Genomic DNA, 26,359 nt, shown 5'->3' with positions numbered 1-26,359 from the left:
CAGACAATGGGGAGAGCCTTCAACCCTCAAAATATGTTCCATCTACCCCCAAAACACATTTTTCCTAACTGTGAGAGTGGGGGGGATGTTTTCCTAAAGTCTGAGGAGTAAAAAGCCGATAAAGTGGAAAGTATACAGTCGACTCCAAACTAAAAAACAGTAAGAACTGCGAGTTCGATCAGACGTTACTGTTTTTTGTTGTGCTCCTATAGTTCCTGATCTAATTGCAAAGGTCATCTAAGGCTCCTATGAATGCCTCAAAGAAGAGAATAGTCTTCATTTAACATTTATATGCGGGGGTCTTTACCTACTTTTACGCTCATAACAATATTTCTATGGACGAAGCTTTTGTTGGGTGATTCAAGAAACATGAAAGTTGTTGTTGGGGGTGAAAATTTAATTTAAAGTGATAAAGTTTAGGACACATCCCAGCACTGCTCTCTACCCAACATAAGTTCTGCAGAAATGTGAGGCAAAGACATTTAGACTATTGCTTTATTAGTTTTGTGCCATCATCTACAAGAAACCCTTTTAGCATTTGACCTAACAGCAGATATTTATTAGTCTACAGTAGGGCTGCACGATATGAGGAAAACTCGCGATATGCGATATTGGTGATTAATATTGCGATAACGATATGATTCGTGGTATATAAACAAATAGCAAAACAACCAAAAACATAATTTCCATTTCACTGCAACAGTTTAAAAATTATACTCCAAATGACCCTTGTCGACATAGGAGGCAAACATCAAACATAAAAGGGCTCATCTGATTGATCAACAACGTAAACGGGTCCTTCCGATTGGTTAAATGCATAAAAGGGATTTATTTCATTTGTTCAATATTTCAAGCTGCCACGAGATTGTTTTAGCACATTTAAGGTAACCATTTATTGCGATTTTCGCCGTCTTTTGCGGTATGCATATTGTACAGCTTAATGTCGCGATAACGATAAATTTGCGGTATATTGTGCAGGCCTAATCTACAGTCATAGCAATTTTTTCTGACACGACTCAACACCAGAAAACAAGTTTGTGTTTTGGTCAAGCTAACATGTTTTTGAAGAAATATATACACATTCATGATGCATTCATTTGACTGGGGAAAATGGAAATATAATTAAGAAAACTGAAAAAAACATCCAGAAATTATATTTTTGTTATGATTTTAAGTCATATATTAAAGCATATTTAAATTATAATGACTTTCAGTTTTCAAATTCACACCATATTCTTAACGGCGGGAAAAAAACACAAATGGGGGACAAATCAGTTACTTGGAATCAAAAAGATCTAAACTCAACTGCTCCTAAAATCCTCTGACATACAAACATGATAAACGAAAAAAAAATGCAATGCAATAATTAACAACAAAATAACCAGAAAAGTGGACTGATACTTCTCAAAGTGACCAATGTCAAAATCGACCAGACCAGAATATCTGGTCACTTCAAAGTTTTCAGGGATTTTGGCAGACAAGGAAAATATATTTGATACATCGGTTAAGTTTTTCCCCCCTGCAATTTTAACTCATCCAAACGTGTAACGTGTGCATAAAGGGTTAATATGAAGTTAAGATGAAGTGTGCTATAGCAAGCACAGCTAAATCTTAAGAAAAACTATTTATGAAAGATAAAAGTAAAGATTATTTAATATCAAGCCATTTTAACCAAAACAGAGAAAATAGGTAAAATAACCTAGGATGCTGAAGCTGAGCAGAATGTTACTATCCAAAATGGTGAACTAAAGTCAGTAACTGCAATCCTACAGGCATTTACTTTTTCACCACACAAACCCAGTTGATACATGAAAACATCTTTCTACATGTCTGAAAGTAACATGCGTCACTCTAAAAGTCCATCAGAGTGGGTTCCTTCATAACGACCAAGTTATTTTCTTATAAAAGATATTTGGGCATATTTATTGTATGTATTAAATACTAAAAGCATGAAATCCTAAGCGTTTACTGTTCATCTCAATATTTTATCATTTTTTTCCCACTTTCTTTTAGTCACAACATGGTTATGGTTTTCTTTGAATGGCACACATATTCAGAGGTAAACAAAAAAAATTATCATTATGCTTAAATTTGGAGAAAACAATACAACCCAGTATTTATTACATTCACGTTGTGAGTAAATTTAAGAAGTCTTTAGTCAAACTTGACAGTTTTCCACCTGCTTTCTTAGGTTCCTGTGTCAGAGTTCATCATTCCAACTTCTCCATAATCAAAGGATCCATCGTGGTATAAGTAAGATATTTTTTGTACTTTGGCCAAAGGTTTGACCCATACTCAAGGTGAAACTTGTGATTTTCGAAAAAAAATAAATGGCAACAACCGCTAGAGGGCGCTTGTAGGTTTGTCAGTATTCGCCACTGACAGCAACACAGAAGAAGCGCCGTTCAGTCTAAAGGCCCGTACACACCGGGACGAATATTCGCCAGGCGTTATTCGACAGCGTTTTTCGCCACGTTTTTTGTGTTCACACCCAGTCTGACGATGAGCCGTGCGAACATGCAATTTCATTCCCTGACATTAGATGGCGCTTAATGTAAAACAGAAATACTCCAGTACTTAAAGCTGCTTTTCACTCAGAAGAAGAGAGCAAGTATTCACGGGCTTGTCAGAATAATACAAAGAAAACATGAATATTTCAAGCATCAGTAGCTCCAACTGGTGCTTGGTTCGGGGATATTTTAGAATGTCCGTCATTGTTTCTTCGCGGCAGTGTAGACGCTACTTGGCGTCTATCTTCTTCGCTGGTATATGTGCTCAGAAAGGCAGTTTTGTGTTTGAGCGCCCCCAAGTTGTGTTTTACTGTAACTTCAGAAGCTCCAGACACGTGTGCAAAAGCGCCATTCTCATTGGTCGAATAGATTTCGACGCGGCGCGTCAAACCAAAAAAAACGAACCCGAGGTGTTTTTTAAAAAGTGACGCTTTGACGCGTGCCGTTTCTCCCGTCGGTGTGCACACTCTCATTGGTGCCCTTTGTTTAGTCACGAGGCGTTAAACGTCGGCGAATATCGTGCGCGAAATTCGTCCCGGTGTGTACGGGCCTTTAAGCACACCGCCCTCAGCAACAGCAATTACAAGCAACCACTTCCAATGAAAAGCCTATGCGCATTTTGGGTTTCTGTGTACAAAACTCTTACGTTCACGCCGTTTTCAGTCTCTACGTACAAAACAAGCGACCATTGAATGCACGTTGAAACTTAAGTTAGACTTTCACCAACCAGGGACTTGGATTTGGTAGTCACACATGGATGGCGTCTCAAAAGTTTGGGACTCAAGTCCCAAAACTTTTGAAAATTGATCATGGAGGAGAAATTAATAACTGCAGTTTGTGTCAGCTGAAATTATAAGTTACCAAGTCTTTCATATATCGGAATAGAGAAAGCCTGGACCAATGTTTGCGAGGTTTGCACTGCTTCGATATTTCGCAATTAGCTTCTTACAACTGTAGGTGGTAGACACGCACTGGTAAACAGGAGAAATAGAAGAAGAAGAAGAAGCCCCTCACTGCTTACACCCTGGGCGCCACATGCCCAGTATAAAGCATGAATATTACTGTCATACTATTCCATTATTCCTTTCAAAATGAAATCTGTTTTTTCCCTTCTTTATTGTGCATTTTTTGGCTGCTGCAACTTATAGTTCGAAAAATACGGTACACTGGATTTGATCAACCAAATAAGCATCAACAAGTTGATTGAACGGTGCAATTCTAGCAACCAAAAAGTCTACCAGTAGCTGTTTCTGCAGAATGCTTGTGTTAGATTATTATGTATAACCTTAAAACTAAAAAATAAAATGTAAAAAGTTACTGCTGATTCCAAAACAGCTTCCAGAGCAAGGCGATGGCTGAAAGAGGGAAGGTTGCCTCATTTTTAACCACAAGAAAAGACGGAACGAGAGACCAGTGCAGAACATCTGTTGTGTGCTGTGTGTGTGTGTGTGTGTGTGTGTGTGTGTGGTCGGGGCCTCTTATCTCTCCCTCTGTGGCCCGCTAAACATGACTAGCTGCCATCTTGGCTCAGACACACGGCGGTGGGGGTAGCAACTCCTGGCTCTTTGGCAAACAGGAGCCAGGGAAACAACAAACACCTTACGTGTCACCCTCAATACGGCGGCGATGCGAAAACGAATACTAACCAGTCAATGTTTCGGGAAGTTTTGCCCCTCTTGAGTGAGACTTGGGAGATGCGTGCGCGCAGCCGGCTGATCATTATGCAAGTTAACTGCTTCCAGGACGCATTATGGAGAAAGATGGCAGAGAGACGCTCACTCAACAGTCCATGTCGATGAGACCGTGCAAGTTTCTGCTACCAAATAAAAAGAAAATGTCCCAATCGCGGCGACGCCCGGCAGGTGTTGTTACTTATTTCCTCCCGTCCACACAGAGTAACAAGTGTAGCCGACTACTTCACTTGAGAATACCGAAAACGATCGGTTTCAAACACCAAAAAAGATGCACAAAGAACATTTACGGCGACTTTAACAAAGATATATATTTTAACTCCTCAAAAAAAAGTCATAAAGTTGATCCCATTGCCAAAACAACAAGCGACCGAGCGATCCACCGACAGCAGGTTAGTAGGCAGCTCTGGATGAGAGAGGATGGGTTTCTGAAGTGGTTTGGCCGGACACAATAAGGATGGGAGCTGGCTAGCAGGCTAGCTGAACTTCTGTGTCCTCGCGCTGGGCCGACCTCCAGCGGCTAGCACGGCTAATTAGCCTATCAGCGGTATTTCGCACGTCGTTCCGGACCGGGGAACGGTTCTCTCATCTCGGTTTTTATTTCCGAAAAGCACTTTACCCCGAACCAAACGGAGGACAAAGTCGCAAAAATCTATATTTGTCTTTAATAGAAACGTGAATTCACGCAAACCTTGACTGAGAAAGCGTGAAAAACACTGTTTTATGGGATGACCGTCTAGCCTCCCCCCTCCTCCACTCCTGTCCCTTCCGTCCAATAAAACTAGCGACTACTACAAACACTTCACTCAGACTCCATTAAAATTCACAAAAAACACAACTGCGCGCGCTCATTTCGTTGTTTTTTCAACTTTAGTTGCGAACATTTGGTATAAATCCATCAAAAATGAGGGGCAAATGAGCCAAGTGTTGTCCGCTGGGAATCTCCCTCGGAGCTCCGCTCGGTGACTCACCTCTACGCTCGAGCCACCTCGTGTCTCCTGGAAGCTTCAACACAATTAGCTAACTGGGCTAACACTTTTAAACTGAATTAAGTCCGTTTTCAAATCCACAAAACCGCCTAAGTAGTTACGGAGGGACGCTACACAGGCGGAGAGCTCACCGTGGCGTTTCGTGGATTTTTTTCTCCCTTTCCACTTTTCAACTATCTACCAGGACTGTTGTGCGTCTCTGAGCGATGCAGCGGCTGGCAAAGCTAAACTTGCTATTGTTAGCATGTCGGCATGGCAGCTTCAATGACTTTAGTATCAAACGATAAATCTTTAGCACGATTTATCCCGAGATGAATGGAGTTCTCCCTTCAGCCAATGCCCTCCGGACTGGAAAAAGCACATAGCCCGCACGGCGGTTTAGAGTCCGATTGTCGAGCAAAAAAGTATGACAAACTTACTGACTATTCATTGATAAAATATAGGAGGTTTTTATTTATAACCGACGAAGACTGTAGAACCATTCCAACCAGATTGTTATTTGTACCCCCCCAAAAAATAGGAAAAAAATTGGCTTTAGGTTGCTTACCCAACAAGCTCGATCGGTTCGGGATTTTATCAAATCAACTCCTCGTCACCAGGGTAGAATCTCCGCTTGCTCGGAAAAAAACCCCATCCACCGCGATCCTTTTCAGTTTGAAATATAAATAAACAGGGGGAAAAAGTTCGTGTTTGCTGTTATTTTCATTCAATATTTCTCCGGCGTGTCTTGCATCCGCGACCTCGCCGACTAGTGTGTGTTGCTCTTCTCTCCTTTGTGTTAATTTCACTCAAATCGAGTTTAATCCGATCGATCCCTCGGCTGGTCGCGCTCCCGAGTCCTCCCCTCCAGACACTCGCTCACCTTCCTCGGCCAGGGGGGGCGCGCTCCCGAGGACCTCTCGTACAGATAAACAGCGGCGTGCGCGGTCACTGACCTCGGCCGTGCCCGCGTGACGCTTTCTCTGGACTCTCATTTGGATATGAAAATTAAAAACAAAGGCGTTAGTTTGATTTGACTGTGGACTCCTGTTTTGAAATGTTTATTAAAATTCAATTGTTTGTATTTAAATTAAAAAAATATGGGAGGGGGGGGGGGGGCAACAAACTTGTACGGACTATTTTTAGTTTTTGCCTTATTTAAAAAAAGTATTCTTATTTATCCTTTTGGAGGTCCTGCAAACTTGTAATGGCAATTTTTACACCGGAAAGCTTATATCTCAATCATTGGACATACTTACTCAATTTTAACAGAATTAATTAGGTTCATGATTTTTTTATTAGTAAAACTTTTATTTCTGGATTCGTGTTTTTACAGCCATTGGAACAGAAAAAATGTTCTGTTTACAGGAAAAGTACATTCAAATTTAACTGGAAATAGTTTTTTTTTCTTCACATTTGCTACATAAATGTGCAGGAAGATGGTTCAAATAGAGGGTTTAATTCCCAGTATTTATTCAAATTTGCATTGTTTATGAATGGAAATGTTGACTTTAGGAGGAAGTGCAGCAGTTTTCTATAATAAATTCTGTTACAGATGCTAATGAGACCTTTTATGCTTTTTCTGTCTATTTGAACAATATTTATAAATTAACCAGAACTGATTGTGTAAAAAACAAACCGATAGCTAGCATCAAACATTCTGAACTAAAAATAAAAGGTTTTTTTTGTTTATATGGACTTTTAGATTCAAATCTTTCTGTTAAACACGGTGGCGGCACTATTATTATAGCTTTTTTTTCCCTCTTCTGCTACAGACCTAATTTAGACCTAATTGGCAAATAAAGGTAAACACACAAAAACAGTGTTACATCTTTAAACTCACAATCTCAATTTGGGACAAATGCTAACACCAGAGGTAGAGCGGTCAACATCTGTTCGGTTGATCACAGGTCTGATTCCTGCTTTGCCTGCCCACGTGGCGAAATGTCCTTGGGCAAGGCACTTAACCCCACATTGGTGGTTTTAGGTTGGCGCCAGGGTGCACCAACAGTGTGCGAATGTGTGTGTGCATGGGGGAATGGGACTGTGACTCTAAAGCGCTTTTGAGCGACGGTATAGTAAGGACAGGCCATTTTGGTTTATATTTAACATTTTTGTTAAAAGCTACTATAAACGGTTGATCTTGAAGAAATATAATTTTGAATCCCTTGACCCCTGTCAATGCAAATCAATTCAGAGGTCGAGGGTTTAAAAGAACACATCACGTTTGTATAAATATTCCCATTTCCCACAAACACATCTAGAGTGTGCATATTTCTAAGTAGCAAACATAAAGGCACATATTTGAAGAAATTGAGCATTGAATGTAGAGTTTTAGGACTTGTGTTCTGTACATTTTCACAGAAGGAAAGCATTGATAAAATAGAATATTTCCTATCAACTGTGTAATCTGATTGAATAAAATACTTGTACATGTGCAGTGCCAAACCTCTACAATCAATCCTGCTGGCTTCGCTTCAAGAAATGCAGCTATATGCTTCAGACCAGATGATTAGTTACGGTGATAACCAGTCATATCAAAGTACATAACCTTCAATCAAACTTTCACGTGTGTTTGTCAGCCACATGTTAAAAAAACGACATTTTGGGGTTGTGATGGTCTTCTCTTAGAACAGTAAAAATTACAGATGTGTTTGCATTTGCTTAGACTCAGGTGCAGGTTCAGTTCTTGCAAACGTTGATTAACCACGATAGATTGGACACAAACTTTGTATTTTCTATCCCATGTTCTGCACCAACATAAGTTTTTGAATCCTGGATTCTTATGCAGTTCATATGCTTCTTATCGTTGAAGTCAAAGAGTATTGTTGACATGTTTAAACACAGGGTGAGAATAAAGTGGATTTGTTTTCACTCTAAGTTTTATTTCAAACTAAGCAGAATAGTAGATGTGTGAGAACTTTACAGTGTCCATAGCGACATGGTAAAGCAGCCCCAGAATATATGGTTTTGAATTTTCTGTTTCTTTTCTCTGCCCTGAACCAATGAAGTAATGATGCACGCTGCAGGAACGTGAGTAACCTGCAATAACGCGGATGTCCCTGACACAATCTGTAATTTGCTTATCAAAACAATCTGGCCTCGGGAGAGAAATGCATGTGCGCACGCGCACACACACACACATTTTGTCTCCCTCATGGAGCTGTGCTCTCTGTCCTAACTCTCAGATCTTTTTGTCTGCTTGCTGACTTCCTCCTTTCTGCAAAGCACCACACATTTCACAACAACTTCCTAACACGAACGCATATTTTGAAAGTTAGACGCCATGCTGCAATGTTTGTTTTTAACTGTAGTCTAAATCAAAACTAAAAAAAAAAAAAAGTGCACCCATTGTGCCAGCTGCTCCCCAGAAGGCTTTGAGCAGAGGAGCACAGTTTCCGTGTAAACACAACAAAGTTTTATCCAAGAGGCATTTTATATTTTGTTGGCGTGAATAAACCTGAGGATGATGATGTGCAAAACTGAAGCAGCTACAACTTTGCAGTTGAATGTATTTGTGGGATGAAGGTGGGTGTTTTTATTGTTGCAGAACCTCCCAGAGTGTATTTGAAGTTGGATTATTTTTATAAAATCCATAATTAATTTGATCAGTTTCCATTTGATTTCAGTGCAGCCTTTCTATAGTAACTTTATAGTGATAAACAGAAAAAATTAAGTTAAATCAATTGTAATACTTTACAAATATGAATTTAACATGAGATAAACACATTGTGTTTTTCTTTTTGTTTGTGAAAGGGTAGGATGCTCCTTTGGTTTGATTTTTTCTGAAATGCAAAGTGACAGTTTCTTATAATTACAGTATAACAAACTGCAACAAATACCAAAGGACTGGTTTGATGTATTTTTCTTTTTTTAAAGTAAAGATTTCTAAATATACTCATTGTGTTAATGTGCTTGAAGCCTGGAGGCATTTAAAAAACAAACATCTAAAAAAATAAATGAATTAAAAAACACCAAAAAAGAAAAACAAAGACAAAAAAAGCCTTGAAAACCACCAGAAATGCAAAATATGTCTGTGAATTTTGGTAAATTAATGAAACTTTAATTTTTTTTAATAAAAAAAAGAAAAATCAGTGATTTTTCATTAACTTTAGTTTGTATTAAATGTTCGTTGCTGCTTTATGAAAACGGAAAATTCAGCTTTAAATACAATCTGTTATACCCTAAAATTGAACTTATGAAGTGTAAACATATTAACTTTTAATGAATCTTGAACGATGGCAAATAAAAATAATGCTGACGTCCCACTTTCTGCTGAAGTTTAGCTGAGCTCATCACAAAGCTTTCTTGTAAAATTTGTTTTTAAATCCTGGAGACAAACTTTTGACTTAATAAACTCACATAGAGAAGAAAGTTAGCCATAACCTAAAATCCTTGAAAAGATGATTTTTTTAAAGGATTAGTGCTGTGAAAAACTAAAAAGCTGAGCATCTTGCCAGCATGTTCTAAGCAGCAGCATGTGGCCATAACCTTTAGCTGTGATGATAAGTTTTAGTAAATCCCAGGCTTTTTGCCTCTGGTCTGATAAAAATATCCATTTTTTTTTTGCAATTCTTTGTCAAATTTAGATCCCGAAGAAGCTATCTGTAATTAAATTTGTGCTTCAACTGCTTTTTATTGGAACTTTAATGCCCAGCAACCCTTTCAAACCTATTTGTTAGCCATCAGGAAGGTCAGAATTGTAGAGTCCAGTGTTGAGGGCACAGGTGGAACTGAGGACATCACTGTCAGAACATCAGAGAAAGGAAGAGGGATGCCTTTACCATGGCAGCTGAAAAAGCTCTTCTATATAATATGGAACCCGAATAAACCACATTGCAATTAAAAGATCTGAAGGGAATTTATTTAGCATCAGTTTATAGATTAGATATTCCACCGATGTAAAAAAAGGAACCAAAAAAAAAAAAAAGGGAAACAAAAAGCTATAAAATCATTGTAGTTAAAGATTAAAATGAAAGCACTAAATGAAACTGTAAGTTAAAATGTTTCAATGGTAGTTTTGGTCACGGGGGAAGTACTTTGCTGATAAAAAAAATAATTTAAAAAACTGCATTGGCCTTCATTTCTCTTCATTGCAGAAGCATCTGACTCCTTCAAGTACTCACTGGGTCAAGTCTGGTTGATGAGGAGATCAGGTCCCAGATGGAGCTGCTTGGTTGTGCGTGGGCCTAACTTCTAGGGTGTGTGTGATTCACCTGCATATTCTTCACTCTGCTTTCTGGGTGAAAAAGCCTCCAGTTTCTTTTATTATTGGATAACTTAGCTGAAAGATATGCAAGGCTTTGGTGGACGAGCGCCGATCAGCTTCCCCTGATTGCAAGTGATAAAATGTTTCATTCATTAAGCAGACTCCTGGTTCAACCGGGCCTCTTCAGGGAATACAATCTCCATGACGGCTGAAGGTCAAACCGTACACATCCGGGAGCGCGCCGCCCTTCTCTTCTACATTTAATAGCTTCATCGCATACGATTAAAGACCCACTCCGATGAAAATGTTTATTTAAACACGCTTATGATGATGGAGGACTTTTCACCGCTCCATTCTGATCATCCACTTGTTTTCCTTGGCTGAGCTGGACTCTGGATCAAAACAGACGGATGGCTCCAATATTGCTCGCCAAATTTTGTTGCACTGCCAAAGTTAGGTAGGGGGTGTGAGGGGCTGTAAGGTAGTGGGACAGAGAGAGTAAAAGGGATGATGGGAAATGGGGGCCAGCTTACTCCACGCCAACAGCCCCGCCCGCATCTTGGAGGCAAATTTTCGAATGAACTCCTGCCGCTCTGCAGAAACTAGGTCCAAGAAAACGACAGCTTTTAAAAAAAAGATTTGGCTGAAATCCTAATGAAAAGACCACTTGGAACATTTTTTAAATGACTATAGACGATCGGAGTGGGACTTTAAGCAGCACACGGACCGTTTCAAATCATTTTCTTCAATAAAAAATAAAAATAAAAAGACAGAAAGTGCAACTTTAGAACTTTTTTTAAACACTGTATTTTAGCCATCTCTACATAACCATCAAAATGAGATGTTTAGAGTTTAGAATGTTTTATTATAGTTTATTGTGATAGCATTTTCTTTTTTCCTTTTTTTTTTTTTTAAAGTTTTATTTTTTCCAAAGAACAAACACAGCAAATAATGTTGAGGGGGCGGGAGGAGAGGCGGGAGGAGGGAGGAGCGACAAGAGGAGGACCACGAATATAAGATAGATCAATCCATAGATAGATAGGTACATAGGATGCTTCAGGTTTGGCTTGATCCTCCCCCCCCGTTACCGACCCCTCGGGGGTCCACACACACGCACGCACGCACATACACTACATGTTGCTTTACAAAGAATAACCATCATCAGAATAAGATTAATAACCAGCTGAATATATATCTATAAATTTAGAAAATAAACTCAATTAAGAGGAGCACACTGCCAAGGGAAAAACAGATTCACTCGCACTGCTGTGAAACCAGAAACGATTTATACAGTTAGGCTGGAGAGAACACACAGCTCGGCTAAATACACGGGGGTCTCTGAATGCATCACCCAGGCCTGCATGCTGTGTGCAGGATGGGTGGGTACGCGTGCACGGAGGGGGGGTGGGGTGGAAAACAAAACAAAACATGGGTTTAGGCTACTTTCAAATGCCCCAATTTATAAGAACGTTCACACTAGGCCGCTTTCTAGGACATCATCTCCTTAAGTGTGCGTCTACGCATGTGGAATACTAGTTAGCGATAAAACGCCTTTCTGGAGATAAAGGATCATTGTGTTTTTGTTTTTTCCTTCTTCTTTACAGCGGCCCAGATCTCAGACGATTAGAGTTAAGGCAGACAGCTGATTTTCAGGTCAGGCTATACGAGTTTAGCTGTTTCACCACGTTACTCTATCAAAACACAGGTAAACACAATCATTTGGCATGAAAAATGAGTAAAGAGCCGTCGTTACCGCACAGTGCAAGAGCAGGAGATAAGGATGGGGACGGGGGCGGCGCCTGACGAGTAACCAAAGCAGCCAATATGCTCATAATAAAAAATAAAATAAATCGGCCTCTATTACATCTGAGATCTCAAAGCAAAAGAAAACAAACAAACAAACACCGCGGAAGGTTGTCCATCAAGCTCCAAATGTTACATACATGTCTGCCAGCTAATTCCTGGTGGAAATCTTGTTTAAAAGGGAGAAGCTCTGACATTTTCCCCCACCAGGGACTTTCAATGCCTCTGCTCTGTCCTGTTAACAGCCTGTTATCATTCATACTTGTCATTTAAAAAAAAGGGCACCACCGACCCCAACGTTGCAGGGCAGCCGCGGGTTTCAATGAGACTTGGTTAAAAATGCTAAAAAGCTGTTTAAAGGCTCAGAGCAGTAGCCGGTAAAGACGAAAACAGGACCACAATAACATGCCGCGCTTCATCTTTAACACCCAAACAGCCACAGAAACCTAAAGAGCCATATATACACAGAAACGTGCCTGATAGTTTATATTTAATTAAAAAAAAAAAGGAAAAAACCAGGTTCCTTTGAATTTTCTCCTTCTTGGTGGCAAACATCCCTCTCAGCCGTCCTCACTCTTTCAAAAGGATCTCTTTTCACACTCAACAGTTTGGTCTTTTATTCTCTACCCAGGTGGTTTTAAAACACATTTTTTTAAGTCACAACCAGTTTTAGTGTTAAGTAACTACAAATGTTCCGAGACACTGGAGCCGAACAAAGTAACATGATGTTAATAAATAGAAAATGCTGGGGAAGGAGGAACAAAAATGAAGTGATTTGCACTTTTCTTTATGGATAAATAATACAAAGTGACTTGAACGCCTCCCAGACCTGACAAACTGACACCCTGGAGTCTCTATACACACACAGGCACAGCATGGAGACTGACTCCGCATGTGGGAACACGTCCCGCCATCAAAACAAAACAAAAAAAATAGAAAATAACACGTACAGATGTGCATATAGACACAACACTGTGCCGGGTTTCCTTCCATACAGTCAGCCATTAAGAGCGGTTACCTTCTTCTGCCAGTCCTTTCTCTGTCTAGACAAAGTCAGCTCAAACACCAAAGAGGGCCTCGTCGTTTTTGGAGGCGCTGAAACACCTCAAAAATCTCTGAAGTAAACCAAGATTGTTTCTTAAAATAAAAATGTAAAAATATGATGAAAGAAAAAAAGGGTGATTTCTGATTTTAGTGAGTACGTTTTTTTTAGGACTGCAGAAGGAAGGTTTGGTGTTGGGGGGGCGGTTTTCTGCCAAACCCCAGTGGGATCCTCGAGAATCGGGACACAAGGATGGACGATGAAAGAATAAAGTGGTAGAGAGACAGGTGAACAAACTGTTAGTGGGCTGAGACAGTTCTGTAGAAATGCAAAAAGGAGGGAGGGGGGAGAGGGCAGGGAAGAGGAGGAGGAGGAGGGGTTACAATTAAAGGGAGGCAGGGTGAGGGGGACGCATGTCTCAGGGCTTCAGCAGCAGCCTCCTCCAGCCTGGTGGCCTCCCTGGCTACTGGACAGTGTGGAGTTGGTGGTGGGATGCTGGGGTCCGATCTTAATACCATTAGCCTGCATGAACACACAAAAAAACAACAACACTCATAAGTGAGGAAAGCCATCCCAAACATAAAACATATCCTGAACGGTTACTCGGGCTGCCGTGGACACACCCCGTTTTACAATTTCACACAATTTGTGTCATTTCCCCCGAGCTGTTATATCAAATCAACTCTGCCTTTATGACCCGACTATAATTCCATTTGGAAGTCGTTCCATCTATAATAAAATTTAAGGGTAAATTGTTTCAGTTGAGCTCTGTTAAAGCCAAACAGAACCACATCTTCAGTGCAAATCTGAGAGAAAAAAAAGAGGAAATAAATCACATTATAACAACTAAAAGATCTGTGTAGCTTTGGAAACAAGGCGGACTAATCCAACACTCAGCAGAGTGATCCAAGTAGCTACAAACAGCTGCAGTAGTGTGGAAGTTTAGTCCAGAGATGCAGATTTGACGCCTTCTTTCTTTTTTGCGGAACTGCTCAATAACATTAGGTGGTTGGTAGAGGTTCCGCTTTTACTTCCTATAAAATCCCTGAGAGGTGAAACAGAGGTTAGTTAACCTGAACCCTCCAACACCGGAGCCTGAGCTCTTCGTTTGACGACCACAACTCAACCGTTGACGCAACTAACGTGATCCGAGCGCAGAAAAGCAGCTTTGCGCTGATATGCGTATGTGTTAAACAGGAAACCTTTTCTTTGCTTTAAAAAGCACGTAACCATCTCAGATTGAACTCATGGACACGGGAATGATACATTAAAAATAGGTAAAACAGTAAATATCATTGACTGCAGTGATGTCATGCGTACGCAACTGTCCGCCATTTTGGGGAGTCAAGCACACGCTGTTTTGATTCAGCCAACAGGTGTATGGCTACACATTTATTTCGTCTTAAAGTGGTACATATTTAGGGGATGGGTATTGTTTGGGTTTTATCCGGTACTGGTGCCAATCCATTACTTTTGTGGACAGGTACTTTTTGTTTAAACTGTGATTGAATAACAGAAAACACACAAACACAAACATGCTAATGTGCAGAAGCAGCATCCCAGGCTTTGCATCCCTTTTTTTTGTCTTGTCGAAAACATGGAGGGAACTGACCAAAGATGGAGAGTCGAGTTGACACGACAAAAGGTCCCTCTGTTTGACTCCCATAATTCTACTCCCATAATGGCGGAGAGGGTGTTCATGCAGGTGCTGTGACATCAAACGCATGCGGTCTACATTTCAACCCAGTGAGAGTGACATCACACATAGAACACTGTTTACTTCTGGCTATAATGAAATAAATTCCAGTCAGTCGCCATTTTTTCACAATATGGACGCCTCCAATGTTGGTGCAGGACGAAATCCGTAAGCAGTGATTGGTCCAAGTCAGTATGATTCAAGATTTTTATGGCAACCAGTCTCACCAAAGTCCTCAGCCCTCATACGTAAAAGCAGGCTCGGGAGAATCTGTCAAATACTTTGAATGTTCAACATGAGACCACATCCTTTTATTGAGGCCTCTGATTGGCCAGTTTATAACTTGAACAATTTTAACTGCAGAAAAAAAAATCATTAAAAAAAATTAGGATTAGCGCTAATATGTTAAAATAGCTAACAGAGCAAAATGGTTATTCTGACAAATAGAATGACTGAGTATTAACTGTTTATTTCTCAACAGAAACCGATAGGATTTTGGCTACTTCCTGTTTGGAACGCCGTGGAGGGGAGGGGTCACTTTTTCCAGTTCTCTTATAGTTTATGATAAATGTAGGTTGTTCATGAGTACAGAGTAAAGTTTACTGTCATTTTTGGAAGTTTTTTTGCCCATTAGTTTCCTAAATCAACCACATTTCTATAAGTTACTATAAACAATAAAGCACAAACATTTTTACAAGGACTTAAATGCTTCAATATGATTAAATAGAGAGATAAAAATGGTCAACCCACAACCACAATCTAAGAACAAATGATAAAAGAACGGCATTCATGTTGAGATTAGCATTATGGTGAGGCCGGCGAGGCTTTCCATTAGATCACATCATAGAGGAAGCAACAGGTGCTGCTGCGCTGCACAAAGCCAAAGGAAACACCAGCAACACTCAAGGACGCCAGGAAAAAAGAGGAACCACATATAAAAGAGGAGAAATGAGAGAGAGGCGGGCACGTGGGTGGTAGGGAGGTGCTTTCATCTCTTTGCTGTAGAGCTCCCTGCGTTTCATCATCTCCTTCTCCCTCCCTCTGTGGCTGCAGAGCGCTCGCCTTTTCCCCCCCGTTATCTTTCTGTATATATTTATCTCTCCCTCTCAGGGTAACTCCCCCTCCTACACTCAGTAGCATTAGTGCCTCTGGGAAACACTGTATGCCTTTAAATCACATTTATTGAGCTAAGGCCATGTGTGAGAGGATGTCTGCTTTCTCATAGTAGCTGCCAACATTTCTGCTGGGGCTTCCCTTTCTTTCCCTGAGCCAGTCAGCTGATGTGGCTTGGCCGGCTCCCCGCGCTCGCCTTTCCCTTCGTCTTTCTGTTGCTAATAGCGAAAACACGCCTCGGCTGCCTCTCGCCAGTTCCGTCTGCCCCGCGCCTGCACTCGCCGGCTGGAAGGCCCAAAACAGATGTGGACACATTCACACATGCCTCTGTTGATCCACTGCTTTAGCTGCAAACACAGATGTTTTCACGCACGTTTGCTCCTGTTTGTGTCCCAGATTCACAGACAATGACGTCTTTAATATCAGTTGATCACACTGATAGGAAAAAACACATTTTAGCTTTTAAACTTTACAGACATTAAACGTCTGACGCAAGAGTTTTGCGATCAAGCGAGGCTACTTTTTGGGAGTAATCATCAAAGTTATTCGTACAGTTTTTGTTCATCATACTTGGTGAAACAATCTTTCAGATGAAGTAGATATATAAAACTAAAATTTAAGACATCAAACAAATGAAGTAAATACATAAAATTGAAAAAATGGGGTATCAATTAAACAGCCGGCAGATTTTCATTCAATTTTTTTTTCAATGCTGAGTTCCGACAATATAAAGCTCTCATTCTGTACTTCATAAATCTGTGATCAAGTACTAAAGACATACGGAGTGCATGATATAAAAACGGATTCTCCCAAATATTTGTCGCTCCCTTCACCAACACCTGAGCCTAAAAGCCCATTCAAGCTAGCCAAGATTAAAAATTGATGAATGTCTTTTTTACTCCAGACCATTATGTTCTGGAGTTCAGGTGGGGTCAGATCTCATGGATTGGACATTGAGGGCTGCATTCCTGTGAGTTTTCTATCAAATCTGCTTTTGCATCTTCGGTTTGGACCAGAAATGAGTCAGTGACAATGGCTGCTATATGCAGAAGGGGACTATTTTTGTCTTCCTTTGTACAAAAGAATCCTGGCTTTAAGAAAAATGTACTTTTTCATAATCTAATTACATTTTTAACACCTTAACCCAAATAGTCCATAAAGCTGGCGGTTTTTTTTTTATTGCATGATATTCCCGTGTTAAAAAAAACAGCAGGAGAGATTTAAAGAAAAGAAAAACACTAAACAGCAAATATCCTTTAAGGATTTACGTTGATCTTTAAAGGTAACGTGGTGCATGAACACCATCATAAAATCAATATTTTAAACAGTAATGAATGGAATTGGGAGTTGGTTATGCGTCTCTGTGCAAAAAATAATAACTTAAGGTTTGTGCGTCTACAATCAGGTCATCTGCATCTTCGATAGGCTTTTTTTTTTTTTTTAAATAATCCAAACTTAGCACGTCTGAATGTGTCCACTTCTCGAAGCGGACAAAGTGGTTGTCTGTGGCGTTGGGCCAATGCTAATTCCAACAAGCTCACTACTGATTGGCCAGAGTGGTTGCTATAGAAATGATGACTCAGACAGACATGGACCAATCGTTACTTCCTGACGACGTCTAGCTCCAGCATGGCAGCAAATATGGCGACTGATGGACATCTTTTAGTTGGAGCTGGAAGTAAACATGTCACACCCACTCAGTCTAGTTCCTATATACATTTACAAACACCAAAAGGGGCTTGAAGACGGTAAATTACTGCTTTTCTTTACAGTCATTTTAGTCATTTACAGTCATTTATTGATTTATTTCAAGCATTGTAGTCAAAGATAATTAACTGAGGTGGGAATGAGTGGGAAGAAGCAAGCTTATATAATCGCACCCCTATATATCATAAATATATTTTAGTTCATGCATTCATACTGACATTACATTTTTCTAATTTGACAGTTTTTTTTAAAGAAAATCCTCTTGCTGTTCTCCTGTAACTTTAGTTTGTGAACTTACTGTCAAGTTTCCGGTGAGGAACACTGAGGCAATAAATCAACCCTTAAATCGACAATTAACATAAAATGACACTGCTCTTCCAATTTTTCCACTCTCTGAAAGCATGTTGGTTTTTCCGCTTATGCCATGGCCCGGACCCCTTGACCTTCCTGCTGGATAGCTGCTTTCCTAAGATAGAAATTTGGCTGACAGAGTCACAAACTCAGCGACATGCTGGATAGACAGCTCACAGGCTGAGTGAGTGTTTGTTTTGTTTTGTTTTTTTTTGCTGAATGACTGAGACCTTGTGGGATGTGAGGAATTTATGGGCTGGCAAGACACCAAGAGAGAGTGAGACAGAAAGCAGAAAGAGAGAAAGAGTTCAGGAGTGAGCGGAGTGACTGGAAAATAGAGCGGATGATTGGGAGGATCGCAAGTTTTGCTTGGCTGGACTCAAAGGAGGAGGAGAGGTTTTTTTTCTTCTAAATTCTCATCCACTCTTTTTCCGACAAGAGGGAGTGCGGCAAACCAAGCACACTGTCACACTGTAGGGGAAGAAAGGGAAGGCGAAGGAGGAGGAAAAGTTTAGCAAGGGCATATAGGAGAGTCGAGTGTGTCTCACCTCATTGTTGATATCAAACACTCCCTCCTGGATCTTCTCATAGATCTCCTTTGCTGTGTTGATGAAAGCCTGAAACAGACAGGAAGGTGCAGAAGACATTTGATTCACTTCACTCAGAAAAAAACGGCTTCACAAATTAGACTCACATCATCGGTAAAAAATGTATGCGGTCTGTTTGGAAACAAGATTTCAGTTCATTTCAGTTGTGCTTCATGTGAACACTCTGTCTAAACTTGCAAAGATTCACTAACACGTCCTGAAAACCTGCCAAAAATGTGTGGACCTGCGATGATTTTAGTCACCGCAGTCAGGACAGAAAGAACGATTCACATTGTTTAACATTTCCTTTAGGTGTGTCAACTGCCAGTAAGAAATCCAGTCATTTGAGTTGGCTGCTAAACAGTGAAGCAGTTAAACGTTGTGAGAGGAAAAACACACCCTGAAGACAACAAGAACTAATAATAGGTGTCCCAAAACATGTGTGTGTATGTGTGTGTGGATGAGTGTAGGTTGGTATGGGTAGTCTGAACACCATAACCCAGGGGATCTGATACTTTTTCAGAATGCGACCTACTTTAAAAAAAATGGCTCCAAAAAATCTATATTGTACTATAAATTTTGATGAATGTGTAAATCTATGTACACACCGCCTTTGGCAACGTGCATTCAAGCAGCCATTTCCAATGAAAAGTCTGTTTTAATGTGCGTTCACGCGGGTTTTGGGCTTCCACTTTCAAAATTCTCAGGTTCACTTATACGTACGCAGGTTTTCTGGATCTATGTACAAAAGCCGTGGCCATTGATCGCCTGTTGCCGACTAAACTAGGTCACCTCTGACTAACCGGGGATCCGAATTTGGCAGTAACGTGGTGAAACTCAAACTCAGTGCAAAGCTGGATTTTCGGTCAATTCAGACACGGTGACGAACCAGACAATGTCCGCGCTTGAAATTCAAATTAGGATAAACTAAGGCCACTCCCCTGACATGATTGTAACCCATATCTGCCATTGCAATGATGCTAGCAATAAACCCAACTTTTTTTCCGGTTTCTGTCCACAGCTTTGACATTTTGCACCAAGCCTCTTCCAAATGAAGGTGGCAAAAATGCACAAGTTAACAGTAGAAAAAGTTGAAAAAGCCCCTCCCTGCCTGCCCAGTGTGAACACCACAAGCTAATCAGGCCCAATCTGTACGTAGTTTAAGATTACAATTTGGTAAAAAGTTCTTCTGTAATTTTACTTTCCACAGCTTGTTAAATTGGACCCATGTGTTTGTAGTTGTCTTGTCAATGGTGCCGCAGTGCACAGGGTGCCAACAATGACTGACCAAGGGCCAGTTGAGAAAAATACAAGTAAGGCATGTTAGCAGCTACATCCAGGGATAGTAGTCTGATGCTGAACGCTCACACCTTTCTGAAGTTTAGGAGGAAGAGAAACTCTATATCTGCTAGTGTAGTGTAAACACATTCTTGCATGGAGGTCTAAGAGGAAACACAATATTTTTTAGGTCCTTGCAACTAAAGGTCATATGTCTGCAAATCTTATTAAGGAAAGTAGTTCTGGGAGGATCAAAAACAGGATGTGAGCACGATAAGTATGACACTATCTGTCCACGCTCCAAACACACACTGCCATCACCAAAAGGATCAAAGATGATGAAATAAAGTGGACTTAAGCTTCTCGAGGGACTCTACTATGACTACGATATTGATGCAGCTTTTCCCGATGGATAGTTTCTTATGGTTTGTGTTTAAAAGATGTGAGCATAAATCAACAGCTTGAACATAGTAGACATCTTGCTTCAGCTGCACGCTCTCAGTCTATTCAGGAACAACGCAAGAGGACAGGCTAATTTTAGAGCCACTAGTAAAAGAATACAAAAGGAAAAGGACAAAAAAGAGGCTTTCTCCAGACAAAAAGTGTCCAGAGACTGAAAATATATCCTGAACTCCAAATCTGACTCCTTGTCAGAAATAGACTGAGCCCAAGGGTGCTCTCTGATGTGCTCCATCATGTTCGCTGCTGTCCTCTTTCCTTCTTTCAACACACCTGCACCCCTGACTCCATCACAGGGCTCCAGACTAACTTTTTTCACTAGGAGCACTGTGGCCCCTAAATGAAAATTTTAGGGGCACAACCTGAAAATTTAGGGGCGCATACCGTAAATCAACATGCAAACCAGATCTTCTAATTTCCACTGTATTATAAATACACTAAATAAAATAAATAAAGTAAATAAATACTTTAATTATAGATGCAAAAATTACAATCTGCTTTTTCAAATTCAGTGTCAGATTTTATTCTGCACTTTTGAAGATGCAACAAGAAGGTAAACTGACAGCAGCATCGCTGTCATGACAGAAAAAATAGTAAACAAAATACCATAAATTTAGAATAAAAAAAGTTTTTAGTAACAAGTGATTACCGTAATAACCTTTCGGTCATTTCACAGTTAAGAACAATACTTAAATGTATGTAAACATTAGGGGATGGAAATTCATGTTGGCGACACCAAATACGTGCAGCCAAGATGCACAATAATTTGAGATCACCCAGATGGACGTAACGCTGCACAGATCACCTGGTGTGAGACATATTTTTGTTTTTGCTCTAACATCACCTGTCATTCAAAACCAAAATATCACCAGAAAGGGGCGGAAGCAAGACCCCAACCTGACCAAACACAGCTGGAAATTTAGTACTGAACTGACTGAAAGCTGCCCTACAGACTACAAAACAATGCATTATGGGACATGCGTCCTGATGGGTTTTTGTAGTTCACTGATCAATTAAAATAATTTAAAATACCAACTGATTTAAAAAAAGGCTACATACATCACAAAACATTGAAATAATTATAAAAGATGTAATATCTCAGATCATACTTAGGGGGAGAGGCATAATTATTAAATTGAATGTTAAGGACAACTCCAACTTCCTGTTGCAGCTTCGCCTTCATGCCCCCCCCCCCCCCCCCCTCCCGGGCGCTGGTTCATCTCAAACACGTCTATCGTTGCATTTTCCACACGTGTTTTAAGTGCGTCTAAGACTAAATCGTGTTGTCGCTCACACGTGTTTATGTTCGAGCCCCGTTAGCTGTCACGCATGTAGGTGTGGGACATTTATGCTCCTCAGCTGACCATCTCCCGCGGGAGCGGTGTGCTGTCGTTACAGCCGTGCATGAGAGCCGTGGTTTGCTTCGCGAGTTTGAGACCCCTGCTGTACACTCTGGCACTGGTATACTAGCCGCAGGTCGGAAGAACGAATCAATAGTTCGCTAGCTGTTCATAGCTCAGACGCACATATCAGGTTGTGATGATTTGTCTCCGTTTCCTTCCCACAGACGTTAACGCGCACTCGATTATCTCTAGGCCCCGCCCCTCCACATATTTTAGCCACTTGCAGTGACTTTCCCTATTCTTCTCACACGCATTGGCCGCCTCAGGCATCACTCAATGACATGCGAGTGTGCGCTCGCGTGTGCTCCAGTCTCACGAGTGTGTGTGTGTCTGTCTGCGTGCGTGTGGGCTCGCGTCTCATTGATGATTTCATTGCTCATTTCATTGATCATTGACGGGCCGCTTCCACGTTTAATGAATAAAAAAATACGGAGGGTGGGGGAGGCAAATTTACTGGTCGCGCATGTGCGACTGGATGTAAAATTCAGTCGCACAGTCTCAAATTTTGGTCGCAAAATGCGAGCAAATGGTCGCAGTCTGGAGCCCTGCATCACATTTCAACAAGGCTCCAACTCCAGATTATTTTGGGGGTTTATTTCTGCTTTCATCTAACCACATCAGATGTGATTCAGTTGCTACATACGTTTTTAGAGCATAAGCGTTACATATCTTGCTCCTTTGCACAAAGAACTTTGTTGTACTTTAAGTGTAGGTACCGCCAACAACAATCGTCCAGGGTTTGTGCCAGTAAACATTTTTAGAAAGTATCCCATTGTTACATATTCATTTGAAGAAAAATGTATTCTACATATTGGAACAACGGGCCGGCCGTGGTGCAGAGGTAGAGCGGTCTTCTGATCGGAAGATTTTGGGTTCAGTTCCCACCCTATCCTTGGACAAGACACTGAACCCCACATTGCCAGCACCAGTGTCCGGCAGCAGAGTGTGTGAATGTGTGTGTTTGTGGGTCAATGAGACTGTAAAGCGCTTTAGGTCTTCTAAGAAGGCAGTACAAGTATACACCATTTTCCATTTACGTCACGGAAAAGATTTTAGATTTAGGACAGAAAATTAAGGAGCACAGCAAAAACTCTTAGCACTTTCTTTTTAACCCCCAAGCTTCGTCCAATTGAATTTCCTTAAAAAATCTTCTATGCGGTTGTCTGAACGTGCAGAAAAAAAATAAAATGAGTTATGGAGGTTAAGTTACATTTAAATAACCTTTTAGGAGCATTAATTAAAGTGATACATTTTCAAATCCCATTAGCATCAATCTGTTATGTTAGAAACGACTTGCTATCACCAAAGAAGGAAACTCCCCAAAGAGGCTCAAAACTTAAAGAATCTAAATCGCAGAGCTGAACATTCTTAAACCCTGTAACACCAGATATGTTACCTGCAACACCTAAATATCACACACACTTTGACAGTAACTCTTCAATCGTTTACGCATTTAGCATAAATCAGCTGGTGCTAACGCAGAGAAAAGTGGCAGAAGAGTTTAACACCCATATATACAACTTCTAACGTAAAGTCTTGCCTCACAGCTTAGAGCCACTTTCCTCTGAGACAGAATCAGCTGATTTCCACTGATTGCATAAACACTTCCCTACTGTAAAGTGTTGCAAATCAGCGCTAGGCTGCTTTTTTCACGCTTCAAAATGCGTTGGATTTACGTTCATTGTGTAAACTTTTGAGTTATGGCAATTGAAATAATGTAAAGACTAGAGCTTAAGGTCCGGTGTTAAAGGGTTGAACAACACGATTGTTGAACACTTCAACAGTCACATATCAGGAAAGCGTGTAACAGACACATGGGCACAGTGGAAACAAAACTTATTTTAATTCTTTGCCAGTCTTTATTCCCTTTCAAACACTTTTTCTCGGAAAGTAATTATCGTCAACGCAACCTATTGTGATGATGAAGCATTGTGGCCCTTTAGAAACATGTCGGTCCCAAAAGTGAGTCAATAAAAGAGTTTAGACGAGAAGGTGTTAGCAGTAGGCCTGAACAATATACCGCAAATTTATCGTTATCGCAATATCAAGCAGTGCAATATCCATATCGCAAAAGTCAGCAAAAATCGCAATAAATGGTTACCTTAAATGTGCTAAAACAATCCTATGGCAGCTTGAAGCATTTAACGAATCAAATAAATTTATTTATGCATTTGACCAATTGGACGGACCCTTTCATGTTGTTGACCAATCAGATGAGCCCTTTCATGTCAGATGTTTTCCTCCTACATCAATGAGGGTCATTTGGATTATAATTTTTAACCTGTTGCAATGAAATGGTAATGATGTTTTTGGTTGTTTTGCTATTTGTTTATATATAGCAAATTATATCGTTATCGCAATATTGATCACTAATATTGCATATCGCAAGTTTTGCTCATATCGTGCAGTCCTAGTTAGTAGGTATGTTGAGTGGTTCATAAGAACAACATGAACCCAGTGGAAAAGCGACACAAAGTGACAGCAAAATAATGAAGACAGATAGTAAGAACATCAAATTTAGAAATAAAAATAGCAACAAAAACAAAACCAAAAAACTGAGGGGAAAAGATAAATGAAAAAAAGAAGTACGGAATTAAGAAGGGAGGCAGCCGAAGACAGCATCTTGATGAAAAATGGAAGACGAGAGGATGGAGAGATGAGACGATGAAAACATGCTTACAGAATCTCTCCATCCGTCTCCAAGGGCCATCCCATCAGCCCCAGTGTCCACCCACAGACCCTGACGACAAACCCTGCGCTCTGATTGGCTACTAGGTGTCGCTGAGGGGAGGCAGGGTGGAGGTTATGAATATGTATGAACCTTAACTGGTTGATCTAGTGTTGGAGAGGAAGGGGAGATGATGGGGGAAGAGGAGCAAGAAAAGAACTGGGGGAGAAAAAAAATGAACGGAGAGGGCAGGAAGGCACAAATGAGTGGGGGACAGAAGTCAAAGTGGAGGAGCGGGGGAGGGGTGAAACGATGGAGAGGAGAATGGGGGAGGTGAAGGGGAGGTAAAAAGCAAATGATGGACGTCGAGGGATGTGGAGGGCTGGAGCAAAGAGAGATGAAGGGAGGGGAGGAGTGGTATCAGGAGGATTCAGAGGACACTAATGAGACAAATTAATCATACCACACACACACACACACACACACACACCCACACACATACAGACACATGCACGCACACAGACACTATAACCCCAGAGAGAGCTCTGCCTGACATTCATGTGGGTGTGAGCTTCTGCATGATATAGGCCAGAAAAGAAGGTAGACCAAGAAGGGGTGGGGGGTAGAAAAGGTAAACACAGACTCACACAAACACACACACAGACACACACACACAACGCTCCAACCCTGGCTTGCATGCTGTGCTGTGCAGGATGGGATTACTTATGTGATTGGATAAGTGAGAAAAGCGTCCCAGCGGACCCACAGCAAGCGTTTATCGCAGAAAACACCGGGGGCGTGTCTGTCTAAGGGGCGGAGCCAGTTGTGAGCGAGGTTAAGGGCTACAGCTCAACAGGAAGGCTGACGCATCGGCCCATTCACTCAAAGCAAACTTCAAACTCAGCAGGACTGAAAATTAAGTGCAGTGGGTTGAGCCAGCAAAAATATGAGCTGGATCTAATTTTTTAATTCATTAAGACGGTTTGCATTGGTATTCACCAGTTAACCCATAAATATTGAATGCAACTGCTATAATAAAGAGGAAATTAGTGATTTTAAATGCTGTGAGTTGTTGGGAAGAGAAGAAAATTAAGAAGCAGGAAAAGGTTTTGGGGTGGGTTGGGGAATCTAATATTGGATGCATTGATTATGATCCATAAACGATTCTCAATTTCCAAAAATAAAGAACCGAAAACCTAATGTGATTTAACATAAAAGTTTTGCACAGAACTTGATTCCACATCACGTTTTTCCATTCAGACACTATTGAAGAGCATTCAAACATGACCCTAGCTTAAAGCTACGTGGTGGTGTTCAAAAGGGACGAGTAGGAAGAATGGTTTCTTTTTCTTTTCCTACTATACATATTTGTCTTCATTTTCAGCTTTCTTCAAGCTTTAGCTACACTTATCAACAGAGAAAGAACCCTTTAACTCCAAAAGAGCAGTTAATAGGTGCAAAATTCGTATCTGGCTTAAGATTAAGGATTTGAGGGGAGGGTAAACTAAATCAAGCCGTGAAGGAAGGCTGTGGAATATCGGAGCGTGGGATTACCTCCTCTACATTAGAGGCCGTCTTGGCTGAGGTCTCCATGAATATAAGTCCATGTTCTCTGGCGAAAGCTTCACCTTCCTCCTTCTTCACTTCTCTTCTCGATTCCAGGTCACTAAAAAACACAAACAAAGACATTGATGCATAAAGTAATGTGCACACTAAACGGTGGGCTTGCACTGTTCTTAAGGGTAAAACAAAAACATTTTTGAAGAAAAGTACATCATCAACATTAATTTTACATCAAGATTATGGATGTCAGGCACAGAACTCAGTCTTTTTTATTTATTTTATTGCTTTAGGCAGATAACGTCACCCATTTT

The 26,359-nt window shown here is 40.7% G+C and overlaps 2 protein-coding genes across 6 annotated transcripts in view; both read right to left on the bottom strand.

Annotated features, from left to right (window-relative positions):
• chd7 (chromodomain helicase DNA binding protein 7) overlaps positions 1 to 6,139 on the bottom strand; it is an 84,024-nt gene extending 77,885 nt beyond the window's left edge. For 2 of the 5 annotated variants that reach the window (XM_023965274.2, XM_078934486.1), the window contains exon 1: positions 5,738 to 6,139. The gene's annotated coding sequence lies outside the window, so the exon portion shown is untranslated. Of the gene's footprint in view, positions 1 to 4,156; positions 5,539 to 5,737 lie in introns of those variants that run through there. The other 3 variants (XM_078934485.1, XM_023965276.2, XM_023965275.2) reach the window with 3 other exon arrangements.
• Positions 6,140 to 11,222: 5,083 nt separating this feature from the next.
• The window catches only part of rab2a (RAB2A, member RAS oncogene family), a 31,326-nt gene continuing 16,189 nt past the window's right edge, over positions 11,223 to 26,359 (bottom strand). The window contains exons 6-8 of the mRNA XM_004079148.5: positions 26,040 to 26,151; positions 18,639 to 18,707; positions 11,223 to 13,745 (exon numbers count right to left, since the gene is read on the bottom strand). Coding sequence (XP_004079196.1) covers positions 13,650 to 13,745; positions 18,639 to 18,707; positions 26,040 to 26,151 — 277 coding nt within the window. The 3' untranslated portion in view covers positions 11,223 to 13,649. The remainder of the gene's footprint in view (positions 13,746 to 18,638; positions 18,708 to 26,039; positions 26,152 to 26,359) is intronic.

The sequence above is a fragment of the Oryzias latipes genome, chromosome 17 (genome assembly GCF_053564925.1).
Source record: "Oryzias latipes strain Hd-rR chromosome 17, Olatipes_Hd-rR_3.1".
Classification (NCBI taxonomy): domain Eukaryota; kingdom Metazoa; phylum Chordata; class Actinopteri; order Beloniformes; family Adrianichthyidae; genus Oryzias; species Oryzias latipes.
Note: the sequence above shows the minus strand (reverse complement) of the source record. Positions and strands in the feature narration are given on the sequence as shown.